Source organism: Brassica napus, chromosome C1 (genome assembly GCF_020379485.1).
Source record: "Brassica napus cultivar Da-Ae chromosome C1, Da-Ae, whole genome shotgun sequence".
Classification (NCBI taxonomy): domain Eukaryota; kingdom Viridiplantae; phylum Streptophyta; class Magnoliopsida; order Brassicales; family Brassicaceae; genus Brassica; species Brassica napus.
The window spans coordinates 1,842,020-1,857,657 of NC_063444.1; the positions used below are offsets into that span (position 1 = coordinate 1,842,020).

The 15,638-nt window shown below is 39.7% G+C and overlaps 5 protein-coding genes across 10 annotated transcripts; 2 read left to right on the forward strand and 3 right to left on the reverse strand.

Moving 5' to 3' along the window:
* Positions 1-223: 223 nt before the first annotated feature.
* Positions 224-3,141, reverse strand: LOC106375248 (plant intracellular Ras-group-related LRR protein 4-like). 2 transcript variants are annotated; one of them, XM_048745100.1, is made up of 3 exons: positions 2,336-3,141; positions 586-1,665; positions 224-494 (listed from the first exon to the last, which is right to left on the reverse strand). In XM_048745100.1, exons 1-2 carry the CDS (start codon positions 2,898-2,900, stop codon positions 608-610), a joined length of 1,623 nt encoding a protein of 540 aa, XP_048601057.1. In that variant the 5' UTR covers positions 2,901-3,141; the 3' UTR covers positions 224-494; positions 586-607. The 2 variants fall into 2 exon arrangements, with proteins under 2 accessions (XP_048601057.1, XP_013670565.2); XM_013815111.3 differs by having other exon boundaries at positions 2,324-3,141.
* A 2,305-nt stretch (positions 3,142-5,446) lies between these two features.
* On the reverse strand, positions 5,447-8,782 carry LOC106375250 (ankyrin repeat domain-containing protein 2A). Of its 4 annotated transcripts, none has more exons than XM_048745101.1 (9): positions 8,545-8,782; positions 7,212-7,269; positions 6,975-7,102; positions 6,682-6,903; positions 6,446-6,594; positions 6,180-6,348; positions 5,998-6,090; positions 5,756-5,895; positions 5,447-5,676 (listed from the first exon to the last, which is right to left on the reverse strand). In XM_048745101.1, exons 2-9 carry the CDS (start codon positions 7,249-7,251, stop codon positions 5,577-5,579), a joined length of 1,041 nt encoding a protein of 346 aa, XP_048601058.1. In that variant the 5' UTR covers positions 7,252-7,269; positions 8,545-8,782; the 3' UTR covers positions 5,447-5,576. The 4 variants fall into 4 exon arrangements, with proteins under 4 accessions (XP_048601058.1, XP_022550168.2, XP_022550169.2 ...); XM_022694447.2 differs by lacking the exon at positions 8,545-8,782 and adding an exon at positions 7,385-7,545; XM_022694448.2 differs by lacking the exon at positions 8,545-8,782 and adding an exon at positions 7,361-7,529.
* Positions 7,451-11,468, forward strand: LOC106375249 (chloride channel protein CLC-e). 2 transcript variants are annotated; one of them, XM_013815113.3, is made up of 6 exons: positions 7,451-8,479; positions 8,557-8,757; positions 9,261-9,724; positions 9,828-10,334; positions 10,421-10,629; positions 11,040-11,468. In XM_013815113.3, exons 1-6 carry the CDS (start codon positions 7,798-7,800, stop codon positions 11,089-11,091), a joined length of 2,115 nt encoding a protein of 704 aa, XP_013670567.2. In that variant the 5' UTR covers positions 7,451-7,797; the 3' UTR covers positions 11,092-11,468. The 2 variants fall into 2 exon arrangements, with proteins under 2 accessions (XP_013670567.2, XP_013670568.2); XM_013815114.3 differs by having other exon boundaries at positions 10,424-10,629.
* Positions 11,469-11,573: 105 nt separating this feature from the next.
* Positions 11,574-13,298, forward strand: LOC106375251 (tetraketide alpha-pyrone reductase 1). Its single transcript, XM_013815119.3, has 6 exons — positions 11,574-11,748; positions 11,824-11,993; positions 12,069-12,257; positions 12,485-12,647; positions 12,726-12,918; positions 13,011-13,298. Exons 1-6 carry the CDS (start codon positions 11,631-11,633, stop codon positions 13,162-13,164), a joined length of 987 nt encoding a protein of 328 aa, XP_013670573.2. The 5' UTR covers positions 11,574-11,630; the 3' UTR covers positions 13,165-13,298.
* Positions 13,299-13,327: 29 nt separating this feature from the next.
* Positions 13,328-15,632, reverse strand: LOC106372773 (putative F-box/LRR-repeat protein At3g18150). Its single transcript, XM_013813056.3, has 3 exons — positions 14,135-15,632; positions 13,688-13,861; positions 13,328-13,579 (listed from the first exon to the last, which is right to left on the reverse strand). The coding sequence occupies exons 1-3, from the start codon at positions 15,029-15,031 to the stop codon at positions 13,328-13,330; spliced, it is 1,323 nt and encodes a 440-aa protein (XP_013668510.2). The 5' UTR covers positions 15,032-15,632.
* Between the last annotated feature and the right edge of the window lie 6 nt (positions 15,633-15,638).

The window sequence follows — 15,638 nt, forward strand, 5'->3', positions numbered from 1 at the left end:
ATGTGGCAATACCTACCACAATGTGATTACGATCCAAGACCGAAGAAAGATATTGTGGTTTTTTTTGGGGATCAAATATTGTGGTTTCTAAATGATGAAGAAAGGCTGTGCTCATTCATTGGTTCACATGTGACGTGGATAATGACATGGTAATAACTCACATGAAAGAAAGAAAGACGATGTCTCGTGACGATTACACATTGACAAAAAAAAAACGATAGACTGGCACACAAATATGGGTTGATTCTGTTTTGGACCGGCTCTACAGTTCAGTCAGAACTCATAACCATGAAAAGCAAGAACAGATAATGTGGAGAGACATGAATGAAACAATGATGCGCACAATAACACATGTGAACACTAGTAAAGAAACATAACATACAAAACAAAGAATGAATAATGAAACAAAGCTCCTCTCTTTCTCCCTCTTTTCATTGTCTTGTGAAGATAGCTGGATTTGTCTGCCACTTGTCAAATAGTATTAACAGAATTACCTGAAAAAAAAGAGAGGGAAAAAAACAAATCAGTTTTTTTTTCCCTTATTATATGTATAAATACAGAAAGTGAATCTACGTGAAGTGTTACCTGAAAACTGGTCAGCAGTGTATTAAACAATCTCCATGTTGCTTTGTTTTTTCTTGTTGGACTTGGAGAAGAAGCACATCTGCACCCAGCTCTTCTTCGGCTTAACCACTAGAGACTTCGCGTTCCTCGCCTCCACAAGATCATTCATGTACTGAACAACAGCCTGAGCACCCTTCTCAGCTACCTCCCTCGGAGGAACTTGCAACGGATTCTCCTGAGCACGAAACACACGCAGCTTCGTAAGCATCCTAAACGACTCCGGAAGCACACGGATCTGGTTGTTGCTTATATCAAGCTCCTCGAGCATCTCAAGGTTCCCTATCGACCTCGGCAGCGACACCATATCAGCGAAGTTGTTCCCCACGTTCAGCTTCACAAGCGCCGTGGCGAAACACAAGCTCTCGGGAACAGACTCGAGCTCGTTGAAACTCACGTCCAGCTCTTTGAGGCTAGACAAAGAAGACATCGTCGTCGGCAACTGCCTGATGTTGTTGTAACGAACAGACAAGACCTCGAGAGTAGTGATTTTCCCGATCGCCTCGGGGAGAGCCTTGAGCTTGTTGTAATCCGCGCGGAGCTCGGTAAGAGAAGAGCATCCGCCGATGGAGTAAGGGATCTCCTCGATGTCGTTAGTCTCGACGTCGAGCTTCTTTAGGTTCCCGAGCGAACCAATGGATTCGGGGAGGACCGGGAGGTTGTTGCAGCTCAGGTTAAGCTCCTCGAGCTGCAACAACCTGCTGAAGGAAGAAGGGAGAGACGATAGCTGGTTGCCGCTGAGGTTGAGGCTAACCAAGTTGATCAGCTCTCCGATGGACTCGGGGAGGTGAGTGATTCTGTTGGAACGCAAATCGAGGTTTGTTAAGGAAGAGAGCCCTCCTATGGTGTTTGGTAACACCACGATGTGGTTTTCAGACAAGTCGAGGGAGGTTAGAGTGGATAACTTGCCGATAGAATCTGGTAGCCACTCTACTTGTTCGGATAGTTTGTTCTGTAGGTTCAGCTCTTTCGTAGCTTTCTTGGATGATACCTCGATTAAACTAGCAAGCTTGATTAAACTCAGCTTATCTCCGTCATTGCCGCCTACACATAACACAAAATGATTCAAACCACAGTTACTAAAACATATGGTTCTACAAATTGGTCATCATATCCATAAAGATTTTCTTAAAATCCTGGTTTAAACCGTTCTTTAAATTGATTTAATTAATCTAAATCTGCTAAATTAATCAATAAAATTCACATTTTTCTCCATCATTGCCTATACATAAACAAAATAATTCAAACTACAGTTACTAAAAACATATGGTTCTAAAAATTGGTCTAGTTGGCGCGGCCTAGGGTGCAACTTGGTCCTATCCATAAAGATTTTCTTAGAACAATATTCGAATTGGTTTAAACCGTCTTTTTGATCGATTTAATAGTTTAAATCTGATAAATCAATCAATAATATTATTACAAATCCACAAATTTATCTAATTTGTTTGCTTTCTATATCTAATTTTGATAATTTATCACAATAATTGTATAATTAAACTAAAAACTAAAATATAATCTAATGTAAAATACATATAAAATAAACTAATAATTTGTTAACCTCTAACGTCCTAAAACATAACTCGTGTTGCTCAATCTATAGTGCTTCACACACTTTCCATATCTAGAAAATTCAAAGTTTGACTAACCAATCTAGAGAGTTTAAGTTAACCAGAGTTAAAGAGAGAAAGACTGGTTAACTCACCGGCGAATTTCCCGGCGGTAAGTGTTGAATCCACAACCTGTGGCGTTCGAGGAGGAGCTACGAAACCATCACCGTAGAGAGAAGGCTTAGCTTTACTCACGAAGCTATCGTCTCGTGAAACCATTTCCTTGGGACGAGCAGGCGTCTTCTCGTTCAAATACAAGCTCGTCGGAGGAGGCCGCGGAGGAAGACGAGACGGAGGAGCAGAGCCGTTAGAAGGAGAAGAAATGCAATCAGAAGCTCTTTGAATGAAATCGTCGAAGAGAGAGTGAACGGTTTCCAGATCGAGAAGCTTCGCGGCTTCTCTTATCTGTTCTTTGCTTTTAAACTGGACGAGACCTTTCTTCATCTCTTGCAGTATCGAGAACAGCTCGCCGGGAACGTCGGAGGGCTTCCTCTGGTTAGCAATGGCTTCTAGCCAGGCTCGGTCTTCCTTCTCCACGTTCTGTATCAGAGAGGTAGCGGCTTCGACCTCGTCGAGCCCTGGCCTCGGCGGTAGAGATCTGTGGATTCTCATGATTTCTTCGACCACTTGCTCCGTCGTGTCCAGACGCTTATCCAACTGCAACGAATTCATTATTATCTCCAATGTTTTTGTAAGAGGAAAGGAGAAAAAGAAAGAGAGAGAGAGAGAGAGAGAGAGAGTTTATGTAGAAACACAGAGGAGGTTCTTGTTTCGCCTCATAAAGACAGCTGTTTCCATCACTCTTTATGTCTTTTTTTTTTTTCCTTCTCTTGTTCTAGTTCCTTCCTTTCCTCAGTTCATCTTCTTCTGTTTCCATTAGAAATAATTAATTACTTTTTATAATTGTTTACCAAGGAAGTATATAATTTCCTAAATGTTTACTTGATTAACAAAATCATTAGAGGATATTTTCTTATGTGTTTTTAAATAAAGGCGACGGGAATAACGTGAACCGTGGGATGGTGACTTATTGTTTATCTGGTGGATTTTGTATATCACGTTATTCCCATTTTCTCCCTATATACACACAATTTCATCTCGTATTCTCCACGTATTTTGTATTTGGAAAGTATCAAACTCATTTCGAAAAAGAGCATTATGTGCACTAGATTCTGCGGAGATTAATGCCTGTTTCCATTTTTCATGTCTCCAAAGAGAGTAATTCTTCATTACCGTTATATACTACTCCACTAAGCATATATGACTGACTTGGAAGTTGGAATGATATGGGGATCATCAAAGATAACTAAATAGGCCCATTCTGTCCGTATGAAGGATAAGCATTAAATAACTCACTGTACTCCATTACTGCTCTTCTTTTTGTAAGTACTATACATGGTCTTGTTTTTTTTTGTAAGAAAACATGATTAACTAAACTAAATTATTTTCTAAACATGTGAACTAAAAAATTATTTATATATACGATAAATAAATAAATAAATTAACGTGAACAAACATAAAATTAAAAGAAATTGGGAAGAAATAAAACAACAATGAACCAGAAATAAAGGTAAATGTAAAAGCGGAGAGGCTAAAAAAAAGAAGGTGAAAGAGAAGAACGCCATGTGTGAGGTGGGACACGTGTCGGTGGTAGGGTCGATGATGTGTTGTCCTTTAACCTGGATCCAGCTGTCACGTTCACAGTCCCCACTTAGAGCGAATACGCATATGCAGTTGCATATATGAGACTGGTGGTGATTGTATGATGATCTTCATTATCTGCTAAACTATTTGGAATTATGTCTAAATCTATTTTAGTATTAAGAAACACACAATTATTTAGGGAATAAACCCATAGATTACCTGTATAAAACTACTTGTAAGCAATTAGTTTAGTGTGGCAAGCCTCAAGCAGTTAGGATATATAAAGAATTCTACATTCAGATAGCAGAACTTTCTTTATATGCGAGAATGTGTTTTTAGTATTGCAAGTTGTGTTATATTTTTTAACGAAGAAAAGAACGTTGTGTTACATTTCCTGGTAATGTCAGAGTTTCTGGTATAGTAAATACTACAAGAAACCCTCCTAGAAAGGAAACACTTTTACAAAAACATAGAAAAGTGAAGAAAATCTAACGGCCATAATCGACCCACGACCTTTTTTATCTTTTGCTTTTGTAAGTTGAAGATTCAGCTCTTAGCCAATGCTAAGGAAATTTATTAAGATATTACTCGATTCAAGATTCTCTTTTCAAACTAGTTGGCTGTTCGTTTTTTCTAAAACAATAGTATATTTTTAACTACTACTAAAACATTGATTGAAATGTATATTTAATGTTATACTTGAAAAGATGCTTGAATTCTGTTTAAGAAGTTCATTTTGATTTTTATTCGTATACTTTGTATTGAAAAAGTCAAATCACAAAATCAAAAAGATAAACGGCCGACGCAGAAGAAGATAAACTGCTGAAGATTTTGTTTGTTTCTGAAGCTATAAAGTAGAGAGATTTAATTCAACTATTCAAATCATAGTTTTAAAATCTTCGCCTATATATAATGTTTGATGTAAGCATTTAATATTTTACATTTATCGTCACTCTCATCTCACAATGACAAAATTTGACGAATCTTTTTATATCCTCTTCTGAATAAACTTCGTAGGAGATTCTCTTTTGGTGGTCGCACACACTGCTTTACTTTATAGAAACGACGTCATCTGTTCATAACACCCTTCACACTTCACATCTCTCTCTCTGACATCACATAAAAATTTCAAAGCATCACCTCCTCTTAATAACCTCTGACCATAAACTCAAAAGCTTCTCGAAGCTGTGATGCGTACCTTAGTTTGCTCGGCTTCAATATCAGACAGGTCTATTGTCTTGAAGATTTCTAGAACACATTTTTGGTATTATAAGACAACATAATATTTGAATTTGCATTATAATAAGGAGCGTTCTACAAATATTTTTTCACTGAATATATATGAACGCAAAGAAAATCTAGAGGACTTTACCATTAGTGCTAGAGCTTTAAATAATATCCTTAATCAATTTCAACTACAATATTATGAAGTAAACGAATCATAGTCCTTTAAACTATGCTAAATAACAAAAATCACATCTCAGTTCTCAAACGATTGCTCTTTCTTTCTTTCTTAATTGACTTCTAATGAAATTCAAAAACACCACCATAAGAGACAAATTTAGAACGAGAGAGAAACAAATAAAACACAGATAAATAAGATAAGGAAGTATACAAAAGCTGGTGAAATTGGTTCAAGTCACAACACAAAGACAAATCCTTAAAAGACAATATCATCTTAAGACCTTCCTTTGGACCCAAGCTTCAAAGGAAAGCATCCTTCTCGAGCAGCTTCACCACCTCGAGCTGGTTGTTGAGCTTGGCCACATCGATGGGTGTCTTCTCGTCTAGGTTTTGCAGAGTCCTGCAACCACACACACATACACAGAAAAGCGTCATATAAACAAGTGTTCAATGAAGTCGTGTTGTGTTGTAAGGCTTACACTGCTGCACCATTCTCTAGAAGAAGGCTAACACACTCTTTCCTCCCGTAACCAGCAGCGTAGTGCAGAGGTGTGTTCTTGTTCTTGTCAACCGCGTTAACACTTGCTCCAGCATCGATAAGAACTTGAGCACATTTCAACTGCCGCAAAGGGATCAATAGGTTCAATCTCGATTCAAATCCATAGTAATAAACAAACCATCAAGCATAAAAGTAACCGAATATAATAAAAGACTTGCATACCTCGCCGTATCCACAAGCAAAATGCAGTGCCGTCCTTCCTTCAGAGTCTTCTTCATCTTTGTTACCACCAGCTTCCAAAGCAGTTTTCAAACCCTAAATGAATCAAAAACGTCAATGAACAATAGACCTAATGATAAAATCCCAAATGGTCAAGCATAAGAACGTTTAGGAAGCAGCATAACCTCAACATCACCAAGACTGGCAGTTTGATGAACAATAGACTCTTCCTCTTCTTCACCTTCTTCTTCAGCTACCTCGGGTTCAGCAGAAGCAGCCTGGGCTGGCAAGCCGGCAACAGGCATACCCATTGCTTCACCAAGCTTTTTCAGCACATCTTTATCATTCCAGTACCTAATTCAAGATTAATAAAAAAAATCTTCCTCAATAAGCAAAAACAAGCTTTTACAATTTATATAAGAACCAAAAAGATTTGTATGACATGACTTACTTCATCATGGCAGAAGGACCACCAGCATCAATCTCATCAAGTATAGGCTTCAACTCCGGATCCTCTTTCATCCGCGCCATACGCTCAGTAAAGTGCTCCGCTGTTTCAGGGTTCGAGAAAGCATCCAAAAAGGGAGACATTTGTGGATCCTGAAGGCACAAAAAAAAAAGATTAAATCAAAAGCCACGCCTCAAAAAATAACCAAAGTACCCGGGAAAGTTCATATTCTTACTCACCTTCACTAAGGCGTTACCAAGTCGCTCAGCCATAGTCTGAAACTCTGGGTTATGCATAACCTGTTGCATCGTGCTCACATACTGCTGTGGATCAATGTTAGGGAAGCCTCCTCCTCCTCCTCCCTCAGCTGCGTTTGGGATGGAGCTCTGAAGCTGCTCAGCCAATTTGTTAAAGGCGGGATCTTTAGCAATCTGCTCAGCCAATTCTCTGATGCTTGGATCCTGTAAACAAAAAAAAAAACACATCAGCTCCTCCTAGAAAATAAAAAGAACTATTTCAAAAGGGTGCTTACGTTGAGGATACTAGCCATGTTAGAGAAATCAAAAGCATTGAAATTCATAGCGGGGTTAGCTGATGAAGGTGAGCTCCCAGAGGCTCTTGCTGATTCCGCTTTAGGACTCTTCGATTCGGTTTTCTCATCTGCAGTGAAAATAATATTACACTTTCTCTAATACTCTAATAAAACCACCACCGAATCTGACTAGAGACTATTCAATTCGAGATCAGATTTGGTGAAAGCAATTATTACCTGAAGGTGGCGGCGGATTTTTCTCTGGATTTGAAGCCATTAGATCAAACTTTAAACCCTATAACAAAAAAAAAAAAAAGACAATATGCAATATGTAAGTAACTGAAGAAGAAGATGAAGAGACCAATCAAAGAGAGATGAGTAAAAACCAGAAAGAGGAAGAAGAGATTAACCCGAGAAGACAACGTTGTGGTGGCAAACGCACAAGCAAGACGAAAACTACAGATAATCAAATTTTTTTTTTTAATTTTAATAAAATAATATTTTAGATTGTCAGCTGTAATGGATTGGATTGGGAAGAAGAAGACGAGACACGACAGCCACTGGTTTTTATTGAAACATGAACCTATAATGATTTTTTTCTTATTTAATAAAATATAATGTAGGCCCAAATGGTGTATTCTATTTGGGCCCAGCCTTCTTTACAACCACACGGGTATCGAGTTGTAAAATTCGATTAAACCGATATGAACCGGAATTAATAAGCTGACTTGTATGGAGGAGGCTGAGCCACGTCAGATTGATGATCCGTTAAGATCCAATCATCTGTTAATGGACACGTCACTTCTCGGAAGCAGTCCCGTTCATGGCGGCAGCCACGCCTGCACTCTGTGCTGCTCTCCGATCTCCCTTCTCTCCCCGGAGATTCTCTCCGATCCGCGAAACCACCGCTCCATTGCACTTCGGTCTCATCCCTTCCTCGTTATTCCGTTCCGTCGCCACCGCCGGCGGTAGAATTTTCCCGCGTTCTCCGGCGACGAAGCAGCAGGATGATGCCGGATTCGATCAACCTCCGTCGCAGGAGCTCGCGATAGTCTCGGCGTGTTTAGTCGGCGTCCTCACCGGAATAAGCGTGGTTCTCTTCAACAACTGCGTTCACCTGCTCCGAGACTTCTCGTGGGACGGGATCCCCGATCGCGGAGCCTCGTGGCTCAGAGACGCGCCGATCGGATCCGTATGGCTGCGCGTCATACTCGTCCCGACTCTCGGCGGTTTGTTAGTCAGCGTCCTTAACAACCTCCGAGAAGCTGCTGAAGATTCCGATACCGCTGTAAACGCAAACGCAAACGCAAACGCAGTGCTGCGTCCTTTCCTCAAGGCGGTTGCGGCGTGTGTGACGCTAGGCACGGGAAACTCGCTGGGTCCTGAAGGTCCTAGCGTTGAGATCGGAGCGTCGATCGCGAGAGGAGTGAACTCTGTGTTTAATAAGAGTCCCCAGACTGGGCTCTCGCTACTTGCCGCTGGCTCAGCGTCTGGAATCTCTTCTGGTTTGTTCATGACGGATAATTATATACTTTATTATATTTTATTTGATAAGTAGATAATTATATACTTTATTTTGCAGGGTTCAATGCGGCTGTTGCTGGATGCTTCTTTGCAGTTGAATCCGTGTTGTGGCCTTCATCGAGTGATTCGTCTACTTCACTTCCAAACTCTACTTCGATGGTTATTCTTAGTGCTGTTATTGCTTCTGTTGTGTCTGAAATTGGTTTGGGATCTGAGCCTGCGTTTAAGGTTCCTGACTATGACTTCCGCTCTCCTGGAGGTAATGTTATTACATTACTAATGTACCATTCCTATGCTTTCATCTAGGCATGTGGTTTTTTAAAGGAACCGAACCCGCCTAACTAAACCAAAATTTCAGTTAGTTCAGCGAGAAGTTCGGTTCGATTCGGGAGGTTTATAAAAAAAACTTCGATTTTTGGTTCAGTTCGTTTTTCAAAAGAATTTTTTTGTTAACCAAATTTCGAACTGGACTTACCGAGTTAACAAAAATTTCGAACCAAATTACCCGAATTTATCCGACTTTACCCAATTTTTAACCAAAATATAATCGAAACCAAAAACTTCGGTTAGTTTTGGTAAAATTTTTTAAAACTGAACTACCGAATACCAAACCAAACATTTTACAGTCCATTCGGCGAGATTTTAGTTGAACCGAACTACCTGAAAACCGAACTACCTGAAAACCGAACTACCCGAACCCGCAGGCCTACATCCTTCCCCTTTTATGAAAGACAGAATGAGAACTGTTTCACTGATTTGCAGAACTTCCACTCTATCTCTTACTGGGCGCTCTGTGTGGCTTGGTCTCGTTGGCGTTATCTCGATGCACATCATCCATGACATCTGCTGTTGACTCTCTCAACAAGGACGCTGGGATACCAAAGTCTGTGTTTCCTGTATTGGGTGGCTTAACCGTTGGTGTCATAGCTTTGGTATACCCTGAAGTCTTATACTGGGGTTTCGAGAACGTGGATATTTTGCTGGAGTCTCGTCCCTTTGTGAAGGGCCTTTCAGCTGATCTTTTGCTTCAGCTGGTAGCGGTCAAGATAGCTGCAACAGCGTTGTGCCGAGCTTCTGGACTGGTGGGAGGATACTATGCTCCTTCTCTGTTTATTGGTGGGGCGGCCGGAATGGCCTATGGAAAGTTTATTGGCATTGCCTTGGCTCAGAATCCTGGGATTCATCTCTCTATCCTCGAAGTGGCTTCTCCACAAGCTTATGGTCTGGTACTGTTCTTACGTTGGTCAATGTTTTTTCAGCGTCTCTTGTTTTTTTTTTTTGCGTTGGCTTCATTGCTAATGAATCTGTTCGTCTGATTGTTTTTCACAGGTTGGAATGGCTGCTACACTTGCGGGGGTTTGTCAAGTTCCTCTCACATCGGTACTACTGCTGTTTGAACTTACACAGGACTATCGTATTGTGTTACCCCTTCTGGGAGCTGTAGGCATGTCGTCATGGATTACATCTGGACAGTCAAAGAGACAAGAAACTCGGAAAAGAAACAGCCAAGAAGATGTACAGTCTCTGACGTCATCAGATGAGGATGAACCATCAACGAATAACCTTTGTGAAGTTGAAAGTTCTCTTTGTGTAGATGATTCAAGCATCCAAGCTGAGGAGCTACAAAGGAGTATCTTCGTTTCAGAAGCCATGCGAACAAGATTTGCCACGGTTATGATGAGCACTTCTCTGGAAGAAGCAGTAACTCGTATGCTGATAGAGAAACAGTCATGTGCGCTGATTGTTGATCCTGACAACATCTTTCTCGGGCTACTTACACTTTCAGACATTCTGGAATTTAGCAAAGCAAGAAAAGAAGGAAACAAAGAACCTAAGGTATGAATTAGAATAGTCACTTCTGAAATAACTGCTTCTATCTTGATGTAACCTGATCAAATAATTGAACCACTGCTTTGGTTTAGGAGATTTTTGTAAGTGAAATATGTTCGATGAGCGGAGGAGGATATAGAGTGCCGTGGACTGTGACACCTGATATGGATCTTCTCGCTGCCCAAACAATCATGAACAAGCATGAAATATCTCATGTTCCAGTCGTTTCAGGAGGCAGTGATTCTCGCAGAATACACCCTGTTGGGGTCCTAGATAAAGAATGTATCACTGTAACACGCAGGTACGCACGCCTAACACCTATATTCCCTCAGTTTAATTTCTTCATGTGGAAGTTTTTCATAACTTCTTCTCCCATTTCACCAAGTCTTCGAGACTTGCTATAACTTGAGCTGCTAAGTTTCCTATATTGGATGTTGTTGAACTAACTACTGAAAGAAATTTTACTTGCTACTTTTTGTTTGCTCAACAAAGCCAAGGAATAAGTAGCCAACTATGGCTGTGCAGCTTCTTGTTCTTAGAACAGTCAACTATATCTAGAGTTAATACCAAAAGATATTTGCCTAGTAAACAAGTTTCCTTAATTCATTGAAACGTTGTTCTGTGCATTTCTGATTTTGCCCTGTGTAGATGTTGGCACTGGAAGTGGTACTGTTTTTTTTTCTAAACAATTTCTCTCGTTTGATCTGGCAGAGCTCTAGCAACCAGAATGTTCCTCGACGGAGTCAGTTCTCTGCAATCGTAAACCGGCTTGCTTTGTAGCTTTTCTTGAGCTGACCAGGATGATTTCAGTCTTTTTCTTCTTTTGTGAGGCTCGAGGCCAGTTTTGGTAGAAGAGAGATGGCTGGTGCTGCATGATTAGAAGTACGTCTTCTCCATCTGTTGATTGAAATGGTGGAAGCAGTCCCGCTTAAGGTGCTGAGCAGCCGAAGCAAGGAAGGGTACTCAGAGAATCTTCTACTATTGTACAGAATGTCATGTGATTGGTTACACTATTTTGTCTTATTATGTACAGATTGTCACTGTACCTTTCTCAATTTTTGTATGTTTTGTAAATTGCTACTTTGGCTTACATCACACTGAGAAACTTTTTACTAATTCATATTATGACAATGCCAACAATTTTTTTGTTCTCAAGAGAAAACCATTTTTAAAGAAAAATCAAATAAGCAACTCACATGAGTTGAATGATCTACCTAATCTGTACTTACTTACCTTCAGCGTGGTGGATACACATGCTATATATAACTATTCGGGTGTGATTCCATTGTTATCAGCCAGAAAATGGATCAACCAAAAGGAAAAGTTTGTGTGACAGGAGCTTCAGGCTTCTTAGCTTCTTGGCTTGTTAAGAGGATTCTCCTTGAGGGATATGAAGTTATCGGAACAGTCAGAGATCCAGGTTTCTCTTTCCATCTTTTGATTGCCTTAAAAAGCTAGCCAAAGTGAGACTCAGTTAATTTGTTTATTATGACAGCAAATGAGAAGAAGCTTGCGCACCTTTGGAAGTTGGAAAGGGCAAAGGAGAGACTACTGCTGGTGAAGGCAGATTTAATGGAAGATGGAAGTTTTGATAACGCCATAATAGGATGCCAAGGAGTTTTCCATACTGCTTCTCCTGTTCTCAAACCTACATCTAATCCAGAGGCATCATCCCCACTACATAATCTTTGTATGTTCATTTTATATATTTTCTTTTAACACTTTCTTGTGGTCTGATAGGAGGAGATTTTGAAACCAGCTATAGAGGGCACACTGAATGTACTGAGATCATGCAGTAAGAATCAGTCTTTGAAGCGTGTGGTCCTCACCTCTTCCTCCTCAACAGTCAGGATCAGAGATGATTTTGATCCCAATATCCCTCTTGACGAATCTGTTTGGACCTCTGTTGAACTCTGCAAGCGTTTTCAGGTTTGAATAGCAATCTATATAAAAAGAAAACCTAGGTCACTAGGCCGGATCTGAGATTTTGGAAGCTTGAAACATTTCAAAGAGCTTATATCTATGTAAAAACCTTAAAAGTTTGGGGGCCAAGGCTAATATTTCATTGGACTGTGCTCAGATCCGGCCATGGATATCACTATATCTTAATTATATTAACTAACAGTTTGTGTAAACGCATTCCATGTGAATTTAAGGTCTGGTATGCATTATCAAAGACATTAGCCGAGCAAGCTGCATGGAAATTCTGTGAAGAAAATAGTATTGACCTTGTCACTGTTCTACCATCCTTCCTCGTTGGACCTAGCCTGCCTCCTGATCTGTGTTCTACAGCATCTGATGTCCTCGGATTGCTGAAAGGTAGGAAACATCTATCAGAATAGCTCCCTTGTCCTCTGCTGCAAAATGCTACATATAACTTGTTACATAACACAACAGGAGAAACAGAGAAATTTCAATGGCATGGACAGATGGGGTACGTTCATATCGATGACGTGGCAAGAACCCACATACTCGTTTTCGAACACGAAGCAGCCGGGGGCAGATACATTTGCAGCTCTAACGTTGTCAGTCTAGAGGAACTGGCTTCCTTTTTATCCACACGTTACCCATCACTCCCTATCCCCAAGAGGTTTGACATTGATCTTTTAACCTTTTAATCCTTGAAAAGAAAAACAACTAGACCATGAAATAATCTTCTCTTTGTAAAAAAAAAAAAATTAGGTTTGAGAAGCTTAACAGGCTGCATTACGACTTTGACACTTCGAAGATAAAGAGCCTCGGGCTCAAGTTCAAGTCTCTTGAAGAGATGTTCGATGACTGCATTGCCTCTTTTGTAGAGAAAGGCTATTTATCTCATGTCGTTACATCACAATAAATAAATATCAATAAAAGTGTAGACAAAGGTAAAGAAGAATGATCTTATAATAATTAATATCGAGAAAGAAAAGTCAGGAGGATTGTATAATCCTAATTGATCCCAAATAAATAAATTAAAAGTTCATCTTTAAACCTTTAAACGAGGTTCAGCGTAACAATAATCAATAAGAGTCAAGACTAATGGAGACTTTGTCGTTGCGAGAAAGTGTTCCAATAATCTTTCTAAACATACGGTAACGATGGTCCAATACTAAGAACATCTTGTCTAATGTCTTTGTGTTTTTAAGCACAAGTTCCACGAACAAAGGCAGGTGCTTTGACTTTACATCCCAATGGACCGCATCTTTTAATCTCGGACACAACTGCGCCTTATTGAAGGCTTGCGATGTCAAGTAGCGGTCAAGAAGCTTTGCCTGTAAAACAGGAAAAATATAAAAACATATGGTTCTTGGATTCAGATGATAGTTAGAACATCAAAATAATATAAATCAAAAGAGGTTTATGGTAAGATAGATATATACCAGTTTGATGTCGCAATGGATTGTGTGTACTGTTAGCTTCTTTAAATCATCTGAGTTTTGTAACACCCTTCTTATGCCAGGAATAATATAATGAAAGATCCTTGTCTTAAGTGTCAATGCTTTGACCTTGAACATTGGAAAAGGAACACCACGAAGCTGGGCAACAGATAAAACCTAACACAAAAGAATCATTGATCAGAAACTTTATAAGAAAACCAAAGCCTATTGCAAACTAATGAATCCATGCATCAACAAAAAGTTTATGAAAGCAATTTAATCCAAGGCATTAGAGACAGGGCTGGATTTAGACACATTGACTTTGGACCCCAAAATTTTGAAGTTTTTTTGTATAGACTTTTAAATTATGAAAAAAAAAAAATTTTACTCAAATTCTTTCAAACCCCCACCTGATTAGAGAATAAACAAAAATTGGGCCAAAACGTATACCTGAAGAAGGTTTCCTCCAAAAGTAAGTTTCTCAACATGCTGTAGCTTTTCTAGCATATCCATCACCGCGGGTTGAAGCAAACGAGCATTGTAGGATAGTTCATTCGTGCAAATGTCGACATTAGCTTCGGTTAAAGACGAGACATCAACTAAACTACATGGGAACTGAGAGTATCTCAAATAGAGATAATGTATATGTGGTGCCTCGATATCTTTTGGCCCCGTAGCCGAACTGCTGCGCTCTACTACTAATGTTCTCAGTCGTAGAGATCTGCTAAGATCAAGATAACTTAGTTCATCGCAGCGATTCAATGTTAAGCTCTCGAGAACGGGACAACCAGATAGAATCTTAGCCATAGATTCATCAGAGACACTACATGTAAGCAAGGACAGGTTCTTGAGTGATGTCCAAGACACTGAGCATTTGGGAGACGTATCACAGTGCTTCAAGGTGAGTTGCTTGAGAGAGGAGCTAACGTAGAAGAACTTAGGAAAACTATACTTGTCAACCCAGAGAAACAAGAACATTTTCTCCACGTTCCGGGACATGGCAAACTCGATCCACGCGTCGATATGGGGAACATCGTCGTTCTCGTTGATATCGAGGAGAAAATGCATCATCTTGGGAGCTGTGTACAGAGTCAGGGTTTGGTTGATGCAAGCAGCGTTGAGGGTAGAAGAGGTCTTGAAGGAGAGGGATGGTGTGTCACACCATACATGCCTCCATCGTTTTGACAAGAGCGACGTTGTGATGGCGTATTTGGTTGGAATAAAGGTGAGGATATGTTGGAGAATCACATCAGGTAGACCGCTGATTGTGTCTACTACCACACCATCACCACCGTGGCAGTGGCGGCTACGGATTCTTCTCGCGGCGGTGGCGCTCACGTCTGCCATATTAAACTTGCGATTCTCTTAGGGTTTACTATGTTTATTACAAAACAACAGCTTTTAAAACGAGCATCTACGTGTGGGCCAAAAAAAGGGAACCGAATCGAAATACCCGAACCGGTCTGAAACAAATAACCGAATGGTTCCTATATTTCTATATCTTAAAATTGAACCGAACTGGAACTAAATCGAGAACCGAACGGATATCTGAATATATAAAAGTAGTAATTATATATACATATAATATAGCTAAATATATATTTATAATTTAAAATCTGTTAAAAGTATTCAAAAAAATTTGAAAAAACTAAATTATTACAAAGTATTCCAACTACTTGAAAGTATCTGTATAGTTTTATCCAAAATATATTTTAAGTTATCCAAAATATCCAAAATTTTATCTGGATCATTATTATTTGATATTTTACTCAAAATACATGAAATTTAATCCAAATTATCCAAACTATCCGGAATAACCGAACTGAAACTAAATGAAAACCGAATGTTTTCTGGATATTTTTAGTTCCTTTACTATCCGAACCAAACCGAAGTTGAAACTACACGAACCGAACCAAAAATGAGAGTAAATTGATCATCTATCTCTCTGACCGAA

Coding starts and splice junctions, on each gene's coding strand:
- LOC106375250 (XM_048745101.1), bottom strand. CDS start 7,251: ATGGCTTCAAATCCAGAGAAAAATCCGCCGCCACCTTCAG. Junction 6,349..6,445: donor GGTCCTTCTGCCATGATGAA/GTAAGTCATGTC, acceptor ATCTTGAATTAG/GTACTGGAATGATAAAGATG. Junction 5,896..5,997: donor TTGCTTGTGGATACGGCGAG/GTATGCAAGTCT, acceptor CCTTTGCGGCAG/TTGAAATGTGCTCAAGTTCT.
- LOC106375248 (XM_013815111.3), bottom strand. CDS start 2,900: ATGAATTCGTTGCAGTTGGATAAGCGTCTGGACACGACGGAGCAAGTG. Junction 1,666..2,323: donor TACCGCCGGGAAATTCGCCG/GTGAGTTAACCA, acceptor TGTTATGTGTAG/GCGGCAATGACGGAGATAAG.
- LOC106372773 (XM_013813056.3), bottom strand. CDS start 15,031: ATGGCAGACGTGAGCGCCACCGCCGCGAGAAGAATCCGTAGCCGCCAC. Junction 13,862..14,134: donor TTGGAGGAAACCTTCTTCAG/GTATACGTTTTG, acceptor CTTTTGTGTTAG/GTTTTATCTGTTGCCCAGCT. Junction 13,580..13,687: donor TCCATTGCGACATCAAACTG/GTATATATCTAT, acceptor CCTGTTTTACAG/GCAAAGCTTCTTGACCGCTA.
- LOC106375251 (XM_013815119.3), top strand. CDS start 11,631: ATGGATCAACCAAAAGGAAAAGTTTGTGTGACAGGAGCTTCAGGCTTC. Junction 11,749..11,823: donor CGGAACAGTCAGAGATCCAG/GTTTCTCTTTCC, acceptor TTATTATGACAG/CAAATGAGAAGAAGCTTGCG. Junction 12,258..12,484: donor AACTCTGCAAGCGTTTTCAG/GTTTGAATAGCA, acceptor TGTGAATTTAAG/GTCTGGTATGCATTATCAAA.
- LOC106375249 (XM_013815113.3), top strand. CDS start 7,798: ATGGCGGCAGCCACGCCTGCACTCTGTGCTGCTCTCCGATCTCCCTTC. Junction 10,335..10,420: donor AAGGAAACAAAGAACCTAAG/GTATGAATTAGA, acceptor GCTTTGGTTTAG/GAGATTTTTGTAAGTGAAAT. Junction 10,630..11,039: donor TGTATCACTGTAACACGCAG/GTACGCACGCCT, acceptor TTGATCTGGCAG/AGCTCTAGCAACCAGAATGT.